Raw genomic sequence first — 20,681 nt, 5'->3', positions numbered from 1 at the left:
GTGCGACAAGCTTGCAAAGCCCCATGAACACCTCTTCTATTTCTTGTCTCCCCGCAGGAATCACGTTATTATGAGCGACATCACCGTGGCCCCCTCCAGCAGTGACCTGGACCAAGTCCTGCTCGATTCGGCGAACGAGTACGTGGTGTGCTTTGCGTTTACATCGCTGAGGCAAAGGGAGCAATACCTAAACATCTTGGAAAGCTATCTGACCTCCTCCGAACGAGGGACGGGTGAAGAGCTAGCTCCTTATCTCGAGCCAGAGGGAAGACGGGGAAAATGGTTCAGGTCAGGGGAAGTCACAGCCCTGACGCGGGAGAACATCAGACTATTCCTAGACTTCGAGAGAGAGAACAAAGGCAGACCAAACGTGAAGTTCTGTGTGGCGTCAATCGACCACGAGGTCCACATCGGATCTTCCGTTTACCTCTTCGAAAGGGGGGCTCTGGCCAGCAAGCACTTCGAGCTGCCTTCCCAGCCGGGGGTACCGGCCGTGCTGACAACTCTGCACGACTCCGTCCAGCTGGCGTTCCGCCCGCCGAAGTACGGCGCCGGCGAGATCGTGAGGTATCGGGTTCTGTACCAGAAGCCGGGCGACTCAGCTTGGGGGGAAGTGGACACCGATGACAACAAGCCAGAGTTCACCGTGTCGGGGCTGGACCTGAACGCTTCGTATCGATTCGGCTGCCGGGCGGTTTGCAAACCCGGAGTCGGCTGTGCCAGCGACGCAACTCCTTCCTGCAAGACGCTTCCTTCAGCCCCCCCCGGAGCTCCTCAGCAGAAATCAACAGGACCAAACTCCATGACGGTCACCTGGGACATGCCCACCTCTGTGGGACAGGGAGTCAGCGTTACTTCCTACGAAGCTGAATACAGAGAGGTCTTCAAGGGGGCAACGGACGAGCAAGACAGCAAAACATGGACGAAGCTCAAAGCCAGAGGGAGGGTGTGCACTCTGGAGAACCTGAGGGAAGGAAGTTCCTACATCGTCCGGGTTTATTCCGACTGTGGCAAAGAAGGCAAGAGTCCACCGAGCCCCGAGACTCCAATAACAATCCCGAAGGACAGCAGAGTCAAGTCAGGGGACGTCAGTCATGTTCAAGTACAGAGCGACCACTTCCTAAACTTCTCCACTTTGATAGAGCGCGGGCAGCCTTCCTTATACAGGCTGTCGCTGGAACAGGAGCCCACCGACGAACAGCATTTCCAGCGCTTCACGTTCGACGGGAAAGTAGAAGAAGGGAACAATAAGGTCATCATCCTTCTGGGGGCCACGGGGGCAGGGAAGACCACCCTCATCAACGCGATGATCAATTACATCCTGGGCGTGCAGTGGGAGGACCGGTTTCGATTCAAGCTGATCCACGAGGAGACCAACCGCTCGCAGGCGGAGAGTCAGACCTCCATCGTGACGTCCTACGAGCTCCACAACCAGAAGGGATTCGTCGTCCCCTACTCCCTCACGGTCATCGACACCCCGGGGTTCGGAGACACGCGGGGACTCTCTTGGGACAAGCTGATCACAGAGCAGGTGAAGCGCTTCTTTACCAGCCCCGGCAGCGTGGACCACATCGACGCCGTGTGCTTCATGGTTCAGGCGTCTCTGGCGCGGCTGACCTCCATCCAGCAGTACGTCTTCGACTCCATCCTCTCCATCTTCGGGAAGGACATCGCCGAGAACATCCACGTCACGTTTGTGGACGGGAAGGACATCCCCGTCCTGGGCACCATCGAAGCCGCGGGCCTGCCCTGCCGCAAGAACCGGAAGGGCAAAGCGACGCACTTCGAATTTAACAACTCCGCCCTTTACACACAAAACGAGAGGCCCGACACCGATTCCAACGGGGAGGGCTCCGGGAGTGACGACGAGGAAGAGGACGACAACAAGCTGGAGAAAATTGTCTGGACGAACAACGTGAAGCAGCTGAAGAGGTTTTTCCAAAGGTTGGAGAAGACAGAGGGGAAGGACTTGGCGCTGACGAAGAAAGTCCTGGAGGAGCACGAGAGGCTGGAGATGACGATGGCGAGCCTGCTGCCTCAGATCTCGGCCGGGCTGGCGAAGCTGAGCGAAATGAAGAAGATCAGGGCATGTCTGGAAAACGAGCAGGCCAACATGGAGCAGAACAAAAACTTCGAGACAGAGATCGAGGAGCTGCTCCCGAAACGGAAGAACACCAAGCATCTATCAACAAACTGCAACAACTGTCTGGTTTCGTGCCATTCAGGATGTTTCATTCCCACGCCAGGAGAAATCAATCTCTGCGCCGTCATGGATGACGCTGGACACTGCGATCTGTCCAGGTAACTGCCACTACTCCGCTCACATATCCGAGATGACGATGTGGGAGTATGAAGTGGTGAAGGTCATGAAAACAGTCAAAGAACTCAAGGACAACTTTGTGAAGGCTTCCGGCAAGTTCATGTCGACGAAGGAGATGCTCGAGAAAATCGAAATGGACTTCGAGACGATCGAGGACCGGATCATGCAGCTGATCAGGCTGTCCTCCAACTGCCTGGCGCGGCTGGAGGAGATCGCCCTGAAGCCCAACGCTCTGTCCACGGCCGCCTACATCGAGCTGCTCATCCGCAATGAGGAAGAGGAAGCCCGCCCGGGCTTTGAGGACCGCATCGCCGACCTGCGCAAGATGAAACAGGCACGCCGAGATCCTCGCCAAGATCGCCAACAACGAGAAACTGCTGCAGGAGGAGCGCAGGATCGTGAGGGAGAGAAACGAGAGGCTGAGAAAAATCGCTCAAGACGTCAAACTGGTGAGCTCCGCAGTGAGAGTCTGGACTGCAGGACAGTGAACACGTTCCACACCGCCTGAGAACTCCTGCAGGACACTGAACACGTTCCACACCGCCCGAGAACTCCTGCAGGACACTGAACACGTTCCACACCGCCCGAGAACTCCTGCAGGACACTGAACACGTTCCACATCCTGCTACGACTGAGATGATTGAATGTCCACAGGGGAAAGTGTGGTTATAGATTATAAAGACCGCAGGACACCTCAGGGTTTGCAGACAACGGTCAGACGAGAGAAGGCAGCGCCCTTCCTGACCACATCTCCTTAGCAGAAGATCTGAACACAGATCAAACGCTTCTAAGGAACAGCCGCTTCAAGAACAGTTCTCAACACATCAGTGTGAATTTCAAATTGCATTTCAATGTTTTTTGTCTGGCTTCTGTACTTGATAGATCCATACGCCGGTGAAAGATTAAAAATACCTTTCCTCTGAGTGGCCTGTCGTGCTCTATTTCTGGGTGACCTTGGACATCATCCATCTCTAACGAACGGTGTTGACTTCTGACGATTCTTGTGCACTCTCTCTCACCTGTATATAAAAGCACACTTCAGTCACCTGCAGGCGCGAGGCCCTGCTGACGAGAGACGCTCTGGTCCTCAGGTACGGGGCTGTGAAAGAGCGAGAGGAGACCCAGGAACGCCTGAGGGGCGACGGAGAGGAATCCACTGTCACACACAGCAGTGACACAGGCACACGCAGTCACATGGGGACACCACAAGGGAACTCACAGCAGATGATCGCTCGACGGCATCGCAGCCGAAACACGGGGTCGAGCCCAGAGAATTTCACAAGGCACTCAAAGCCAATCAATCTCTCTTTTCTTGAGATCACATGTTAATGGAGGTTCCAGGAGAGAACATCAGAGCAGGAACAGGATACCCCCGTCCCCACAGTGCGACTGTTCCCGCCAGAGCCCACAGACCACACTCATTCCCCAGCACAAGTCCTGGACTGGAAGACAAGAACCGGGGCAAACCAGTAAGTTACTGCTGATCACTACTTAATAAACTTCAAGGTTTAACAGACAACCTGCAGATCTCCTGTTTTCAGTTTTTATATAGTTTTTGTGAGTCACACATCCAGAACACCCTTTCATAATGCATCTGTACGCCCTGTTCTTGCATTTCTTTGGTGTAGTTTCTGCTCACTTCCCCTGGAGTGAAAGACGCCTCCGAAATAAGTGTTTATAAAACTTTCATTTCTCTTTACCTGAACTCAAATAAACCTGCAAGAACACGTCATCATACAGAGCTTCAGCACAGCGTATTTCCTGTCACTTTTTTTATACGATATTACTGTATTTGAGGTGTCATCTGAACCAAAGCAAACCTCGAAAACACGTTTTTACGACATTGTTTTCTGTCGATTTTAGCAGCGGTGATGCAAACCTCCAATATAGACCAATATATATATATAAAGCGACTTCGACACACCTCAAATACAGTAATACGGTATAAAAAAAGTGACAGGAAATATCCTACAATCCGGTATCCTACAATTTCATTAAAAAAACACTTGATATTTACTTCAGGAGAAGGAAATACAAATATCAGCTAAACACGCCGGCTAGTCAAAGAAACAGCACATTTAAACCAACAAAACTACAATTTCACTCAAAATGTCAGACGCCAACTGAAATTAAAGTAGCCTTCGAGATCAGTTCAGTGAGCTCAATAATAAACTTTCACACCAACAGACCCCCAATTTCGCCACAAACACATGGAGCTTGTGTCTGTGAAGGTGAAGTGTGAGACGATTCTGTCATCAGGAGGGAGGGCCACAGCAGTACAGCAGAGAGAGCCATCACTGTTACCAACATACTCTCACACAAACTGTTTCATAGAGAGAGCGTCACCTACAGGCGAAAGGCCACATCACAGCAGCAACGTGTGAACAATAAGACTTTTACACCCAAAAATCAATATATCTCCACAACCCCATAAGCACAATGAGAAAAAGACACTTTTACACAATATCACCACAAACCCCCCCGAGCACAATGAGAAAAAGATACTTTTACACGATTTCACCTCAAACCCCCCGAGCTCAATGATAAAGACATTTTTACACAATTTTGCCTCATTGATAGACACTTTTACACGATGTTACCTCAAACACCACGAGATTAAAGATAAAAAGACACTTTTACACAATTTCACCACAAACACCCAGAGCTCAATGATAAAGACACTTTTACACAATTTCACCTCAAACAGCCCGAGCACAATGATAAAAAGACACTTTTACACAATGCTACCTCAAACAGCCCGAGCACAATGATAAAAAGACAATTTTATACAATTTCACCCCAAACCCTTCGAGCTCAATAATAGACAGTTTTACACAATTTCACCTCAAACACCGGGAGCTCAAAGATAGACACTTTTACACAATTTCACCACAAACACCCTGAGCTCAAGGATAAAAAGACACTTTTTCAAAATTTCACCACAAACCCCCCAAGCTCAATGACAGACACTTTTACACAATTTCAACACAAACAGCCCGAGCTCAATGATAAAAACACTTTTACACAATTTTACCACAAACCCCTCAAGCTCAAAGATAAAGACACTTTTACACAATTCAACCCCCCCCCCGAGCACAATGATAAAACGATTTTTGCACAATTTTATCTTCAACACGCACATCACATTCTCTCCACTGCACATATCATTTCCATAACTCCTCCCTCCTCATCCAACTTCTCCGGAATCCCTTCTCTCCAGCTTCTCTCTTCTTGACTCAGCATCCCTCAACAAACTAGTTACACACATGAAACCCACCACATCTATTTTAGATCCCATTCCCACCACTTTATTCCAGTCCTGTTTCTCTTCTCTCTGTCCCATTGTCCTCAATATTATACATGAATCCATGAGCACTGGTGTTATACCAACGGTCCTCAAAACTGCTGCCATTACCCCCTTGCCAAAAAAGCCTAACATGGCTCTCGACAATATTAATTTTCACCCCATCTCCAACTGACCCTTTCTTCCTAAAAGTCTAGAACGTGCTGTCACACTCCAGTTACATCATCACCGATCATCTAATAGCTTCTGATTCTGGTTCCCTCTCTATACTCATCCTTCTTGATCTCAGTGCTGCTTCTGACACTGTTGACCATGACATCTTACTTTCTCGTCCCGAGACTGTGTTTGGGGTTTCTGACACTGCCCTCAAATGGTTCAAATCTTACCTCACCGATCGCTTTGTCTCTCTCAATGGGTACAGGTCTGAAATTGGTCTTGTCAAGTCTGGTGTTCCTCAGGGCTCAATACGGGGCCCCTTGCTCTTCAGCATTTACATGTTCCTACTTGGTCAGCTTTTAAGATCACATGGCCTCAGCTTTCATTTTTACGCTGATGATACTCAACTATACATCCATACCAAACCTGACACTGATGTGGCTGTCTTTATTCTAATTGCATCTCTGACGTAAAAAGTTGGATGACTCAAAGCGTCCTTCATCTTAACTGCGACAAGACTGAAGTCATGCTTATTGGCACCCCCCATCAACTTCGTAAAGCCAGTCCTGTAACCCTGTCTGTAGATGGCTCTGTACTTGAGCTTCAATCAAAATTGAAAAACCTTGGAGTTATATTCGATTCTGGCTTAACATTCGACCCACATGTGCAGCATATCGTCAAAACGTGTTTTTCCACCTTAGAAATATCGCTAGACTACCCCCTATGCTATCACTAACTGTGGCTGAAAAGCTGATCAACACATTTGTATTCTCTCAAATTGACTACTGTAATGCTCTACTGGCATGGGGTATCAAACTCTACTCTGAACAAACTGCAGTCTGTCCAAACCTCAGCAGCCAGAATCCTGACCAGGTCTAGTGCAAGTGATCACATCACTCCTATCCTGGAGTCCCTGCACTGGCATCCAGTCAAATTCTGTGTGGACTTTAAAATTCTCACGCTCACCTGTAAGGCTCTGCATGGCTTGGCACCTCAGTACCTGTCTGAACTATTATCCCCCTACTCTCCACCTCACAACCTTTGCTCTGCTAATTCTGCTCTCCTTACTGTCCCCCAAGCCCCTCTACACTCTTGGGGTGACAGGGCCTTCTCCTGTTCTGCACCCAAGCTCTGGAACTCTCTCCCCAAGGATTTCAGAGACTCACCTTCTCTAAACTCCTTCAGATCCAGACTCCAAACACTCTTCTTCAGAAATGCCTTTGCTGAACTGGTTCCATTCTTCATCCCTCTGCTCTTCTTAGTACCACCTTCCAAAGTATCCTCTGTGTATTGTAATTGTGTTTTATCTTGTGTATTCTTCTTATTTATTGTTTTTTCATCCTGTAAAGCGCTTTGAGAAGCCACCTTTAATGCGCTATATAAAATAAAGTTTAACACCCCGAGCTCAATGATAAAAAGACACTTTTACACAATTTTACCTCAAACCCGTCACACTTACAAAAAAAAAAGACACACTTACCTCGGTGTTGGTGGAGGGGAGTCCTCGTATCCTGTAAAGCGCGTTGAGTGGAGTGTCCAGAAAGGCGCCATATACAGATTCAGCCACGCAAATCATTACGTCATACCGCGGTACGTGATTGGCCGGCCAAAATGACCGACAGGGGAGCTCGTGGTGCGTTGGTCGGTCGTGGAAAGATTTCATCATTTGATCTCTTTACTGTGCACATTTTAATCCGCTTAGTATTGAATATTTATATGGAATTTTACCACTAAAGGGAAATTTTAGTAGCTGAGCATAAAAGGAAGAGGAGCATAACGCATCTGAAGGTCATAAACGATATTAATTTAGGAACAAACATTATGTCACACCAGTCCTACATTTCTCCCTTTACATTTTAAGCACCAAAGTCTTACATGTGGTTATTTCAGAAACGTTTTCACGTGCTCCCTGCTCCCTCTGACCATGATACCGGACGTTTATACAGTAGACAGCGCTCTGTGAGAGAAGTGACAGTTTCAAGCTTGTCTGCGAAGACGCTCGATACCGGAGTAAACAAGCACACTTTTAGAACTGGGTTAATAGGGAGTATAAGATGGAACCGCGTATCTACAGATATGAAGGACGGTCTAACTATATTTACGCACGGTGAACGTGGATTCTGTCTGGCACGGCCAGATTGTGAAAAATACCTATTTCATGAAACATGCGTTTCATTTAATTCAAGATGGGGGCAAGGGGGTCTTCTCTGTGACCCTCCTTAGAAAATTAACGTAAAAAACTAAAAATCAGACACAATCTCCAGACACTCACAACAGACAAATCAGAAAACATCTACATACTGTGAGTGTCTGAAGACTGTATCTGATTTTTAGTTTTTGGCCGGACCACAGCCCCACCCACACAAACACCCCCACTCCCCCATCCTCACACACCCCCACAGCCCCACCCACACACTCCCCCACCCTCACACACCCCCCCACACACTCAGCCACAGCCCCACCCACACAAACACCCCCACTCCCCCATCCTCACACACCCCCCCACACACTCAGCCACAGCCCCACCCACACAAACACCCCCACTCCCCCATCCTCACACACTCCCCCACACACTCAGCCACAGCCCCACCCACACAAACACCCCCACTCCCCCATCCTCACACACCCCCCCACACACTCAGCCACAGCCCCACCCACACAAACACCCCCACTCCCCCATCCTCACACACACAACCCCACACACTCAGCCACAGCCCCACCCACACACACACCCCCACACACTCAGCCACAGCCCCATCCTCACACACACCCCCACACACTCAGCCACAGCCCCACCCACACAAACACCCCCACTCCCCCATCCTCACACACCCCCCCACACACTCAGCCACAGCCCCACCCACACAAACACCCCCACTCCCCCATCCTCACACACACAACCCCACACACTCAGCCACAGCCCCACCCACACACACACCCCCACACACTCAGCCACAGCCCCATCCTCACACACACCCCCACACACTCAGCCACAGCCCCATCCTCACACACACCCCCACACACTCAGCCACAGCCCCACCTGCACACACACCCCCATCCGCACACAACCCCACACACACACCCCCACAGCCCCACCTACACACACACCCCCCCACAGCCCCACCCACACAAACACCCCCACTCCCCCATCCTCACACACACAACCCCACACACTCAGCCACAGCCCCACCCGCACACACACACACCCCCACAGCCCCACCTACACACTCACACCCCCACTCCCCCATCCTCAGACACACCCCCACTGCGTCACACCACACACCCCCACACACACCTCGCCGTGCCCGGCCCCCCCGCCGCATCAAACAGACACTTTTACCTCAAACACCCTCTATCAAACAATGATAAAAGACAATTTTACACAATTTCACCTCAATGATAAAAAAAACACTTTTACACAGTTTAACAATGATAAAGAATTTTACAATAAGACACTTTTACATACTTTTACCTCAAACCCCCTGAGCTCAATGATAAAGAATTTTTACACAATTTGACCTCAAACCCATCGAGCTCAATGATAAAAAGACACGTTTACAATATTTTACAATGATAAACCGACATTTTACAGTTTCACCACAAACCCGTCAAGCTCAATGATAAAAAGACACTTTTACACAATTTCACCTCAATGATAGACACTTTTACACAATTTTACTTCAATGATAAAAAGACACTTTTACACAAATTTACCTCAAACCCCCTGAGCTCAATGATAAACAGACACTTTTTACACAATTTGACCTCAAACCCGTCGAGCTCAATGATAAACCGACACTTTTGACACAATTTTACCTCAAACCCGTCGAGCTCAATGATAAACCGACACTTTTGACAATTTCACCACAGACATTTTCTCACTCCTATGACTGTTTTCTCATCAGCCTGAGGACTGAACGATTTCAATGAAGAAACGGAGGGACAAGTCGCCACTCACCGCCACAGCCCGGGAAACATCTTCCGTCTCCAACACGAACAGCAAACGTCCTCTCGGTGCGCAGAAACGTCCAGAAACGCGTTGACTTTGGACTCAGTCAAGTTTAACAGGTGTATAAACGTGCTGAAGAGCCCCAGCCTGGCGAAAACTCTGTCAGACCAATTATACTGACGCAGTATTATATTATATTAGCGTTACAACATTGATAGCATTTGATATTGATGACGCTGACGCAAACGCACACTTTTCCACTCCTTTGACGCCGATATCTACGTCCGTGAAGAACAAACTGCTGCTCTAAACGACATTATATTTAAAAAACACACGAATTGAGTGATTGAAACGTGTTCAAACCGCGGTTGACCTGTGGCTTCAGCTCGGCGACGCAGAGACACGGCGTCCATGAAGGCGGGAAAGAAGAAAGCTTGTATATTCTAATAAAAAGCTGACTAAAACCAATTATTAATTATAAAATAAGTTCAAACTCGGGAAACCGCGGCGGGGTAGGAGCCCTCATGGCGGGAAAGGCGGGAAGCGCGACCGTTAAGTTTTCAAACTTCAAACGAGACGCGCACCTGCCCCGAGTTCTCGCAGGGACCGCCCCCCTGTCCCCTCTCAGCCAATGGGCTTCCACCACGGTGGAGTGACGTCCCGCCTCAGCCCTCTCCTCCAATGGACATAAGGGACACTCGAGTGACGCTCTCGGGAGCCCTCCTCCCCGGGCAGGGCTGTTATAAGCCCTCTGAGTGACTGACCCAGGGTTCACAAGCTGCCCAGGAGGCTCTACTGTACACAGAGAGGGGTGGGAGGGGGGAACAAGCCGATAACCTGGCTCCTCTCAGGAAACTGCTGATGAAGTCGGGATCAATTAACGTCCGTCTAATTAATGAGCGAGTTGAACCCTGTGGGTGTCATTCCCAGCATGGCCCAGCAGAGGGCGCTGAAGGGCTGCAGGTGGTGGCACCCCCCACAGTAGGAACACGCAGACTCCACACACACAGATGCCAGCGACACACAGACTCCACACACACAGACACTAGTACAACCCCCAGCAGGAACACGCAGACTCCGCACACACAGACACCAGTCACCCACAGCAGGAACATGCAGACTCCACACACACAGACACCAGCACCAGAGACCCCCAGCAGGAACACGCAGACTCCACATACACAGACACCAGCACCAGCGACCCCCAGCAGGAACACGCAGACTCCACACACACAGACACCAGCGATCCACAGTAGGAACACACAGACTCCACACACAGACACCAGCGATCCACAGTAGGAACATGCAGACTCCACACACACAGACACCAGCACCACCGACCCACAGCAGGAACACGCAGACTCCACACCTGACCCCCCCCCGTCTCTGCCCACCTACTTTCAGGAACAGTGACCCGGTTTAAATCTGGCCGATCCAGCTCTTGGCTCCCTGGTTCGGAACCGACAGAGAGGACCGGGTCGAGACAGCATGACCGTCAGGCTGCGGAGTTGATCTCAAACCGTCAGGAAGGATAGCAGTCATTTCACACAGACACCAGCGCCAGCAACCCCCAGCAGGAACACGCAGACTCCACACACACAGACACCAGCACCAGCGACCCCCAGCAGGAGCACGCAGAATCCACACTCACTCTTGTGACACAGTTTCACTCGTTTGTCCTCGCCGCTCGGCTCAGGGGACGAGTGAGGACAGATTCAGGGAAAGAGCAGCACCGACAGTGAGTCACTGGGGAAAAGAGAGACTCTTTCTCTGAGGAGCAGGGCGGTATTGGCTTCGACATGCTTGCTGGAGGTGCTGTGGTTCCAGTTTGCGATGTGATGAGAACAGAGATTCGTCCAGCAGTTTCAGGACTCAACCTAAAAAGTGACTTTTTAGCTGATGTGACAGAGGACCAGCCTAGAGAACCAGGTATTGAAGAGAAACAGGAACGTGTGATTTTACCTCCTTCCAGCTGAAGTACAGCAGTAGAAACCTATTGTTCGCGTCTTTAGAATGATACAGAAATGCTGTTGGAAAACAAAGGTGATTATGAGAGCAGTAGTTGAATAAAAATCGGAATCAAGCCCTGCAGGACTAAAGGGATCCAGTCTGTTGTAACAGAGCTGACTGACAGGAGCTGGTATTTCATACCAGACTGGGAGGATTATACTGGGGAGAATAACAGACAGGAGATCAAATATTGTAGGGTTACGAGTTACAGGACTCCCGTCTCCTGTGCAGACAGACCTGTGGGGTCGTGTCAGGGCAGAAGTCCCACATTGTAAACCAGTGTAAACTGGGACTGGGACCAACCCGGATCAAGACCAGACCTGAGAGCTTCAGGACTCTCTCCCACTGGTGTCCTTTTCTCTCTCTCTGTCCTGTGTCCTAACAAACCCCACTAATCCCCCGTGTGGGAAAGAGGACCCGCTCGTCCCTCCTGTCCTGTCCCGGTGTCGCCGTCACTGGGACTGGAGCAGCCGGAGAGGAGACGCACTTCCAGAACTTTCCTTCCCGCTCGGCTCTTCCCCTCCTGAGGAAAGAGCATCTTCCCACACAAACAGCCCGTTTCTCTCGGAGACGCCCGCAGCACAGGGGGCCTTTTCCCAGGACACCAGGACTCTCCTCGTCTGCGGAAACACCCGGGAAGAGCCTCCCAGCCCACAGGAGGGGAGTCCCAGTCCTTCCCGGGATTTCCAGGACAGGAGCGGCTCCTCAGCTGGGAATAAAACCGCCCCGAGAGGAGCTCGAGCGCTCGGGCTCGGAGCGTCGCTTAGCAACCGGCGCCGCAGCGGCATCCGGAGGACGAGCCGGAAGCGGGTTTTGGCGCCAGTTCTGCTCCTTGATGATCGGCTCAGGAGAATAAAGTCGATATAAAAACATTAAAGTCCATTTCTCTCCCTCCTCTGTGGAAGCCGTGTCCGCCAGGGAGTGGAAAGAAAAAAAAACGCGCCGCGGTTTCTCGCCGTTTCGGCTTTAGATTTCGAAATTATGACTTTTCTGACTCGGGAATTGCGAGATATAAAGTCCCAATGAACAGAAATAAAGTCGTGATTCTGAGATTGTAAGTCGCCATTGCGAGATATAAAGTCCCAATGACCAGAAATAAAGTCGTGATTCTGAGATTGTAAGTCGCCATTGCGAGAGATAAAGTCCCAATGACCAGAAATAAAGTCGTGATTCTGAGATTGTAAGTCGCCGTTGCGAGAGATAAAGTCCCAATGACCAGAAATAAAGTCGTGATTCTGAGATTGTAAGTCGCCGTTGCGAGATATAAAGTCCCAATGACCAGAAATAAAGTCGTGATTCCGAGATTGTAAATCGCCGTTGCGAGATATAAAGTCCCAGTTGCCGGACGAGCCGGTTCTGCTCTTTGATTATCGGCTCAGGAGAATGAAGTACACATATACACATACTGTAACAACCGGTTGTGAGGAGGAAGCGCCCCTATAAGTGTACTGTATAGCTTGTTGTTAAGTCGTTAAGTAATTACCACCCTAAAGATGTGTGTGTGTTCCGTCATGTGTGTGTATACTCTGTGGTTGATAAAGAATAAAGCCTGGTTCGTTAATCGCGTCTCTACTGGTCCTTTGTCCTGAGAAGAACCTGTAAATGCTACAATATATTCTGTTACACTCACATATACAATGTCAGAATTATATCCAAAAGTATTCATAACATTTATATATATACACAAAGAATAGCAAAATACAAACATGATCAAAATAGAACATTATTTAAAATTAGTTTTCTTCACATGGGACACTAAGGGCAGGTTTTCAGTGAGTCGGATCTCCTACGAGGAGGAGATCAGTGTTTCAGTGGAGAGTCCTCACTCTGTGTCCAGGAAGTATCCGGTCTTCCTCTCCCGCTGGGAAAGACTGTGTGGATCAGTGACTGACCTGCAGAAGTGTCTCTGTGTCTCTCTGTCACTCCGATAACACTGCCTGAGCTCCTCCTCTCCCTCTCCTGCTCCTGTCTCAGTGTCTTCAGCTCTCTCTCAGCTCCTCGATCTCCTGTCTGTGGGCTGTGTGTGTCTGCTCATTGTGTCTGCGGGCTGTGTGTGTCTGCTCATTGTGTCTGTGGGCTGTGTGTGTTCTCTATGTGTCTGAGGGTTATGTATTCTTGAGTGCCTTCAGGTTGTGTGTGAGACTACGTTGTGACTACTGTGTGTGCTCTTGTGTGTCTGGGGGCTGTGTGTGCTCTTGTGTGTCTGAGGGTTATGTATTCTTGAGTGCCTTCAGGTTGTGTGTGACTACGTTGTGACTACTGTGTGTTCTCTTGCGTGTCTGCGAGCTGTGTGCGCTCTTGCGTGTCTGCGGGCTGTGGGCGCTCTTGTGTGTCTGCGGGCTGTGGGCGCTCTTGTGTGTCTGCGGGCTGTGTGTGCTCTTGTGTGTCTGCGGGCTGTGGGTGCTCTTGTGTGTCTGCGGGCTGTGTGCGCTCTTGTGTGTCTGCGGGCTGTGTGTGCTCTTGTGTGTCTGCGGGCTGTGTGCGCTCTTGTGTGTGAGTCTGTGCTGCTCTGGGTTCTCCTCCCAGTAAAGCTCCTATCTGAGCTCCTACTGCAGCTCCTATCACTGTTCCTGCTGCTGCTCCTGTTGGGCCCCTCAGGGCCCCTGCTAGGGCCCCTATTGCTGCCCCCAGTCCTGCTCCCAGTATCACTGCTCCTGTGCTGAAGTGCGGCTTTACCAGGTCCAGGTGTCTCTCTGCCTCCTCTCTGGCCTTTTCCTCATAGTGCTGCCTGAGCCCCTCCATCTCCCTTCTGTGTGTCTCCTCCCTCTCTCTCCTCTCCCTCTCCTGCTCCTCTCTCACCTCCTCCATCTCTCTCTGCAGCCTCTCTCTCTTCCCTCTCTCTCTCCTCAGCTCCTCCTCCAGCTCTCTCCTCCTCCCCTCATCCCTCTCCTCCCTCAGCCTCTCCTCCAGCTCTGCTATCTGCTCCTCCAGCGCTCTGATCTTCTCCTCTCGTGTCTGGATCTCCTCCTCCATCCTGCGGAGGTGGTTCTGCAGCTCCTTCTGGTGCTTCTCCCTCAGTCTCTCCTCCTCCCTCTGTTTGCTCTCCTCTCTGTCCCTCAGGATCTGCAGTTGCCTCTGTCTGATCTGGGACTCGGCCTCCTGGTACGTCTCAGTGCTGTAGTAGCTGCCCTTGTTTCCTGCTACCAGCTCCTCTATCTTCTCCAGCAGCTCTGTGACCTGAGTGCTGCCCCTGTCCTTGTTGTTGAGGGCGTGATACCTGTTCCCACACTTCTCCAGCAGCCACTGGAGCTCCCTGCTGCCTGTGTGCACAGACTCCTCCGGCGTCCTGCTGGCCAGCTCATCAGCGTGGGTGAGCAGGACCATGGTGTGTCCCAGGGCCCCCTCCCCGAATATCTCCAGGACTGTCTCCAGTGTCCTCCTCTCCTCCCCTGAGGATCGGCCCAGCGGGGTCACCAGGAGGAAGGCGTGGGGTCCCGGGGCAGACAGGTTAACACAGAACCCCACATCCCGTCTCCTGTCCCCCTCAGACAGTCCGGCGTGGAGCCAGTCTGGGGTGTCCACCACAGTCACCCGTCTCCCGGACACTTGTCCTGTCCTCTTCCGGCTCTCCTGAGTGACCGCGGAGCTGCTGGCTTCAGAGGGAAACTCCTCTGAGCCCAGGATGGTGTTTCCTGCTGCGCTCTTCCCAGCACCAGTCCTGCCCAGCAGCACCAGTCTCAGCTCAGAGGGGCGGGGCTGGAGTCTGGGTTTGACTGCAGGGTCCCCTTCACTCACTGCAACAGGAGGAGAGACAGGAGCATCAGGGAGGTGACACATGAGAGGAGACCAACCTCTCCACAGATAAGAAGGGTTCAGTTTGCTCAAGAGACAAAACTTAAAAGTCATTATGAAGGAATCTTACAGAATGAACATCTGGGAATTAACCTTGAGTATCAACTAACTACATAGTTTTACCTGATGTTCGTGATTTTCACTACTGTCAGATATTGTTTCCCAAAGTGACTCAAGTTTCATCTGAAGAATCTGTGTTCATTTACTGGCCTCAAGCAACAACAGTCATGCTGCAGTACTGTACTGTTACAGGGGCAGAGTGTAGAAGGACGTTAATTGAAGAAGGAGAGATAATCTCTTCACTCCAGTGAAGAACAGCACTCTAGGAGAGTGTGCAGTCCAGTGCAATCATCCTGCTGGGATTTCACTCTGTTCAGTAATTCTCCATCTCACCCTGTTTGACACAGATTCTACAACAGGCTGCTGCTGTTCAGTCAGACTCGCTGATCTGCAGACAAGCTGTGACGAGTCCTTCAGACTGATGTACAGAAACAGCTCTTGTCTGGGGTTCTAATGATCTGCTGATGGGCTCTTTCACCCACTCCTGTCCTGCTGGACTTCAGAGCTGCCTTTGACACTAACAGATCAACTGAGGAGGCCATCGCCCCTGGTCTACACACTGCCCTCTCACACCTGGACGAGAGAGAAACGTATGTGTGAATGTTGTTGTTGATTACAGCTCAGCATTCAACACCATCGTACCCTCAAGGCTCATCACCAAGCTCCGGGACGATCAGACCTGGACCCTCCACACCAACCCCGTAGACAAGACAGCGCCTGTTCTCTCTCCCCAGACTGAAGAAGTTCAGCCTGCCTTCACACATCCTGACCAGCTTCTACAGCTGCACCACTGAGAGCATCCTAACCGGCTGCACCACTGCCTGGTGTGGTAACTGCTCCGCCCACGAGCTCAGGGTCCTCCAGAGGGTGGTGACACTGGCTCAGAACACTACCGGCTGCGCTACTGAACACACAGGATATCTACTGTGTTAATGCCTCAAGAAGGCCAGGTCCATCCTCAGGGACCCCAGTCACCCTAAACACAACTTGCTCTCTCTACTACCATCTGGAAAACGGTACTGAAGTATCAGACCAAGACCACCAGGTGTCAGAACAGCTTCTTCCCCCAGGCAGTGAGACTGCTGAACAGCCAACCACAGCAGACACCTGCAGTTACCTCCTTGAACTGACAGGGGGCACTGGCACTCTCAGGACACCTACGAAGAGCACTAAATACCTCCTTCCCTGTACCCTACCACTGTCAGGACAGCTCAATACCTCCTACCCTGTACCCTACTACTGTCAGGACACCTCAATACCTCTTACCCTGTACCCTACTACTGTCAGGACACCTCAGTACCTCTTACCCTGTACCCTACTACTGTCAGGAAACCTCAGTACCTCCCAACCCTGTACCCTACTACTGTCAGGACACCTCAATACCTCCTACCCTGAACACTACTACTGTCATGACACCTCAATACCTCCTACCCTGTACCCTACTACTGTCATGACACCTCAATACCTCCTACCATGTACCTTGTGTTAGTTCCACACAATCTGTGAATTGCAATTGTGTAATCTGTTGTATCCCAATGTTAACCCCTATAAATTCCTGTCCTCCAACTCTTCCATCCCTCTTAACGAGCCTTTAACGAGCTCGCAGATTTCAATGCTGACAACACCGCTGTGTGCTGTACTGTTCGTACATCGATCAATAAACCTTGATTGATTGAGTGTTGGTCCGACAGTCTTGAGGAACAGATTACAGAGACTGAGCTGCTGTGTGATGGATTAAATCTAATCTCCCTGAGAGAAAACAGTTCAATTACAGCACAGAGGATTTAAACAGACACAGATCTGTGTGCCACTGTGTTAGTAACGCAGTATAGAGCGGAGCACAGTATGATTTTAATTCCTAACAGGACACAAGATGGTTGAATCTCTCAGTCTGATGAGCAGTAAGATCAGTGACTCAGTAATACAGCATCAATCACACTCACTGCTAGGAGGTTCAAGTTCTTTACTGTTCCTCCTCTTGACAGGCAGTCTGGCCTCCTCTGTCTCTTTCTCCAGGTCCTCTTCCTCCAGTGTCTTTCTAATCTTCTCTTTCAGCTCCTCTTCTCTCCTGCTCCACTCCTCCTCCAACCTCTGTCTGAGCTCTTCTTCTCTCTCTCTCTCCCTTCTTTCATACTTCTGTCTCAGCTCCTCTGTCTCTCTCTGTCTCTCCTCCTCCCTCTGTCTCAGCTCCTCTGTCTCTCTCTGTCTCTCCTCCAACCTCTGTCTCAGCTCCACTGTCTCTCCCTGTCTCTCCTTCAACCTCTGTCTCAGCTCCTCTGTCTCTCTCTGTCTCTCCTCCTCCCTCTGTCTCAGCTCCTCCGTCTCTCTCTGTCTCTCCTCCAACCTCTGTCTCAGGTCCTCCGTCTCTCTCTGTCTCTCCTCCTCCCTCTGTCTCAGCTCCTCTGTCTCTCTCTGTCTCTCCTCCTCCCTCTGTCTCAGCTCCTCTGTCTCTCTCTGTCTCTCCTCCTCCCTCTGTCTCAGCTCCTCTGTCTCTCTCTGTCTCTCCTCCAACCTCTGTCTCAGCTCCTCTATCTCTCTATTGTATGTCTCCAGTTCAGTGTACAGTTGTTCAATGTCAGTGGTGAAGTACTGCCCATAGTTTCCTGCCACCATGTGCTCTATCTTCTCCAGCAGCTCTGTGACCTGAGTGCGGTCGCCCCTGTTCTTGTTGTTGAGAACATGATACCTGTTCCCACACTTCTCCAGCAGCCACTGGAGCTCCTCTCCTCCTCTCTCAATGAGCTGCTCAATGGTCGTGTCTGTCAGCTCATCCCCCCAGGTGAACAGCAGTATTGTGTGTCTCCAGACTCTCTCACTGAGAAGCTCAAGATGCTCCTTCACTGATCTCCTCTGTTTCTCTCTCAGTGTGATGAGAGGGATCACCAGGAGGAGAGCGTGGGGTCCTGGGGGACACAGAGACACACTGCGCACAACCTCCTGTCTGACATGCTGTGGATCAGTACTTATTATCCATGGAAAAGAGGAGTACCCTGGAGTGTCGACCACAGTGATCTGTCTCCCAGCTACTTCTCCCTGTCTCTTCACACACTCCTCAGTTACTCCCTCAGTGTCAAACTCCTCTCTGCCCAGGATGGTGTTTACTGCTGAGCTCTTCCCAGACCTTCTCTCCCCCAGCAGCACGATCCTGATCTGAGTGACGCTGTGGTGCCTCATGGGCATCAGCCTGTCCCTCCCCTGTCAGAGAGAAAGTTCACAGATTATTTACATGATAAAGTTCTCATCACAGATATCTTCACTCTTCATCCCATTTAAAATTTATGATAAAAACGTCTCTATATCTTTCCTATTGTCCCTGCCCTGTGAGAGAGGAAAATTACAGATTATTGAGATTATTTTTCTGTATATTCTCTGTGGTATACAAACATATTCTGTTAATGTTAGTCAAATTGTATTCTTACAACATTCTTATTCTGTATTCTTACAATTTATATAAAATATATATTTTTTTATTTTTAACTGTTCTCTCAATAGTACATGTGAATTTTTCATCAGGATTTTGTTTCTTAGAATAATTTAACCTCACTGAAAGGTCAGATTTCTCTCATTTTTTCCAATGTCTTCCTTGCTCATCTTTACCAAGGGCGCCAATACTTCTAGAGAGCCCTGTAGAGTCCCACTAACACTCTGAGTGTCCAGTGGCAGTTCAGACACATATGGGACTCCTGTGTTCAGAATGAACCTTTATACCACCTTATTTATAAATAAATGTAAACAACTGTAAAATCATTCAGTCTGTCCTGATTCTTCAGTAGTGAGTCTAAAATATCACATTTCATAAAGACATGTTTGGGACTCAGACACCTGGCTGGGAAATCTGTGTGTTGTATCGTTTCAAACCGCTTAGAAACTATCTACTGTGATCCCCACTTAAGAGAATTAGCATGATGTTAGTTTAAAAACAGTGAAACTGACAAGCTGGAGGAACTGAGTCTCTGTAGTCTGAAGGGAGTGTCCCACACTGACAGGGTGAAGATAGTGAACCATATATATATACAAAATATTCAACATCCTCAGTGACAGTCAGTCATCATTAAAGACCAGTTAGATATTGACACCTCAGAGTTCCTCAGAATTAACACTGAAACTCAAAGCAACACTAAGACTTAAAATCAGGAGTGGGAGGCTCTACTGTACACAGAAGGGGGTGGGAGGGGGGAACAAGCTGCCCAGTCAGGACAGGAGGCTCTACTGTACACAGAGGGGGGTGGGAGGAGGGGAACAAGCTCCCAAGTCAAGACAGGAGAAACAGCTGCATGAGAACCTGGAATCACTACTAATTATGGGCCAAATAAATTCCTCTGTTGTTCATCTGTACTGATTCCTCTCTGGTATTATCAGCTGTACAATGAACAAGGCCTCTGAGCAACAAACAGGAAATGTTCATACCTGAGCGTGTCTGAGCATCATGAATACTAACACTGTGAATCCAATACCATCAGCCAACAGTCAGGTTTTACATCAATCATTTTACCTTTAATAAACACCTTATTAAAATATTTAGTGAATTCCAAACAGCTTGAGCTGACAGTACCGATCTCTGATCCCTGACAAGAGAAAGTGAAAGTACATGAGCTCCTGTCTCTCTCCTAGTTCAGACCCTGTGTGTCTGACACACAGAACACACTCTCAGCAGACAGGAAGACACTTCTCCAGCTGCTGCTGTGCTCTGTGACAGAGAAGAGACCCTCAGTGACTCCCTTACTGACACTCTGACAGGCAGAACAAGAAAAAACTCACCAGGGCTGAGCGCTGAGCTCCTACACGCTGCCATCTCTTTCTCTCTCCTTCTCTTCCTGCAGATGTGAGGTGGGGGGTTTCCTGTCCTCGCTGTGACGCTGCTCTGGCGCCACCTAGTGTGGATTCATAAAGTTAATCACCACCTGAACAGGTTCATCAGTAAGAGCAAAATAAAACACCAGAATACCCAGATCAACTCTTAACAGCATCTTTGGACACTGGGGTCCACACCTCTACTCTCACACACAGTGTCCCGATCTGTACTGACCAGCAGTCTGGACACTAGGTTCACACCCCTACTCTCACACACAGTGTCCTGATCTGTACTGACC

General features: G+C 49.8%; 4 protein-coding genes and 1 pseudogene across 5 annotated transcripts in view; 2 read left to right on the top strand and 3 right to left on the bottom strand.

The window, feature by feature from the left end:
* The window catches only part of LOC148671925 (GTPase IMAP family member 7-like), a 396,318-nt gene that overhangs the window by 69,063 nt on the left and 306,574 nt on the right, over nt 1–20,681 (top strand). The gene's annotated exons all lie outside the window — the stretch shown is intronic.
* The window catches only part of LOC148671943 (uncharacterized), a 121,655-nt gene that overhangs the window by 23,360 nt on the left and 77,614 nt on the right, over nt 1–20,681 (bottom strand). The gene's annotated exons all lie outside the window — the stretch shown is intronic.
* LOC148671947 (uncharacterized) overlaps nt 1–20,681 on the bottom strand; it is a 206,332-nt gene that overhangs the window by 150,140 nt on the left and 35,511 nt on the right. The window lies entirely within an intron of this gene.
* Nucleotides 71–2,808, top strand: LOC148671950 (uncharacterized; annotated as a pseudogene).
* On the bottom strand, nt 13,386–18,765 carry LOC148671949 (GTPase IMAP family member 8-like). Its single transcript, XM_088632990.1, has 2 exons — nt 17,529–18,765; nt 13,386–15,473 (listed from the first exon to the last, which is right to left on the bottom strand). The coding sequence occupies exons 1-2, from the start codon at nt 18,763–18,765 to the stop codon at nt 13,996–13,998; spliced, it is 2,715 nt and encodes a 904-aa protein (XP_088489116.1). The 3' UTR covers nt 13,386–13,995.

This window comes from Lepisosteus platostomus, chromosome 5, assembly GCF_059453375.1.
Source record: "Lepisosteus platostomus isolate fLepPlt1 chromosome 5, fLepPlt1.hap1, whole genome shotgun sequence".
In the NCBI taxonomy this organism is placed as follows: Eukaryota; Metazoa; Chordata; class Actinopteri; order Semionotiformes; family Lepisosteidae; genus Lepisosteus; species Lepisosteus platostomus.
Note: the sequence above shows the minus strand (reverse complement) of the source record. Positions and strands in the feature narration are given on the sequence as shown.

Coding starts and splice junctions, on each gene's coding strand:
- LOC148671949 (XM_088632990.1), bottom strand. CDS start 18,765: ATGAGGCACCACAGCGTCACTCAGATCAGGATCGTGCTGCTGGGGGAG. Junction 15,474..17,528: donor TGAACCTCCTAGCAGTGAGT/GTGATTGATGCT, acceptor CTCCTGTTGCAG/TGAGTGAAGGGGACCCTGCA.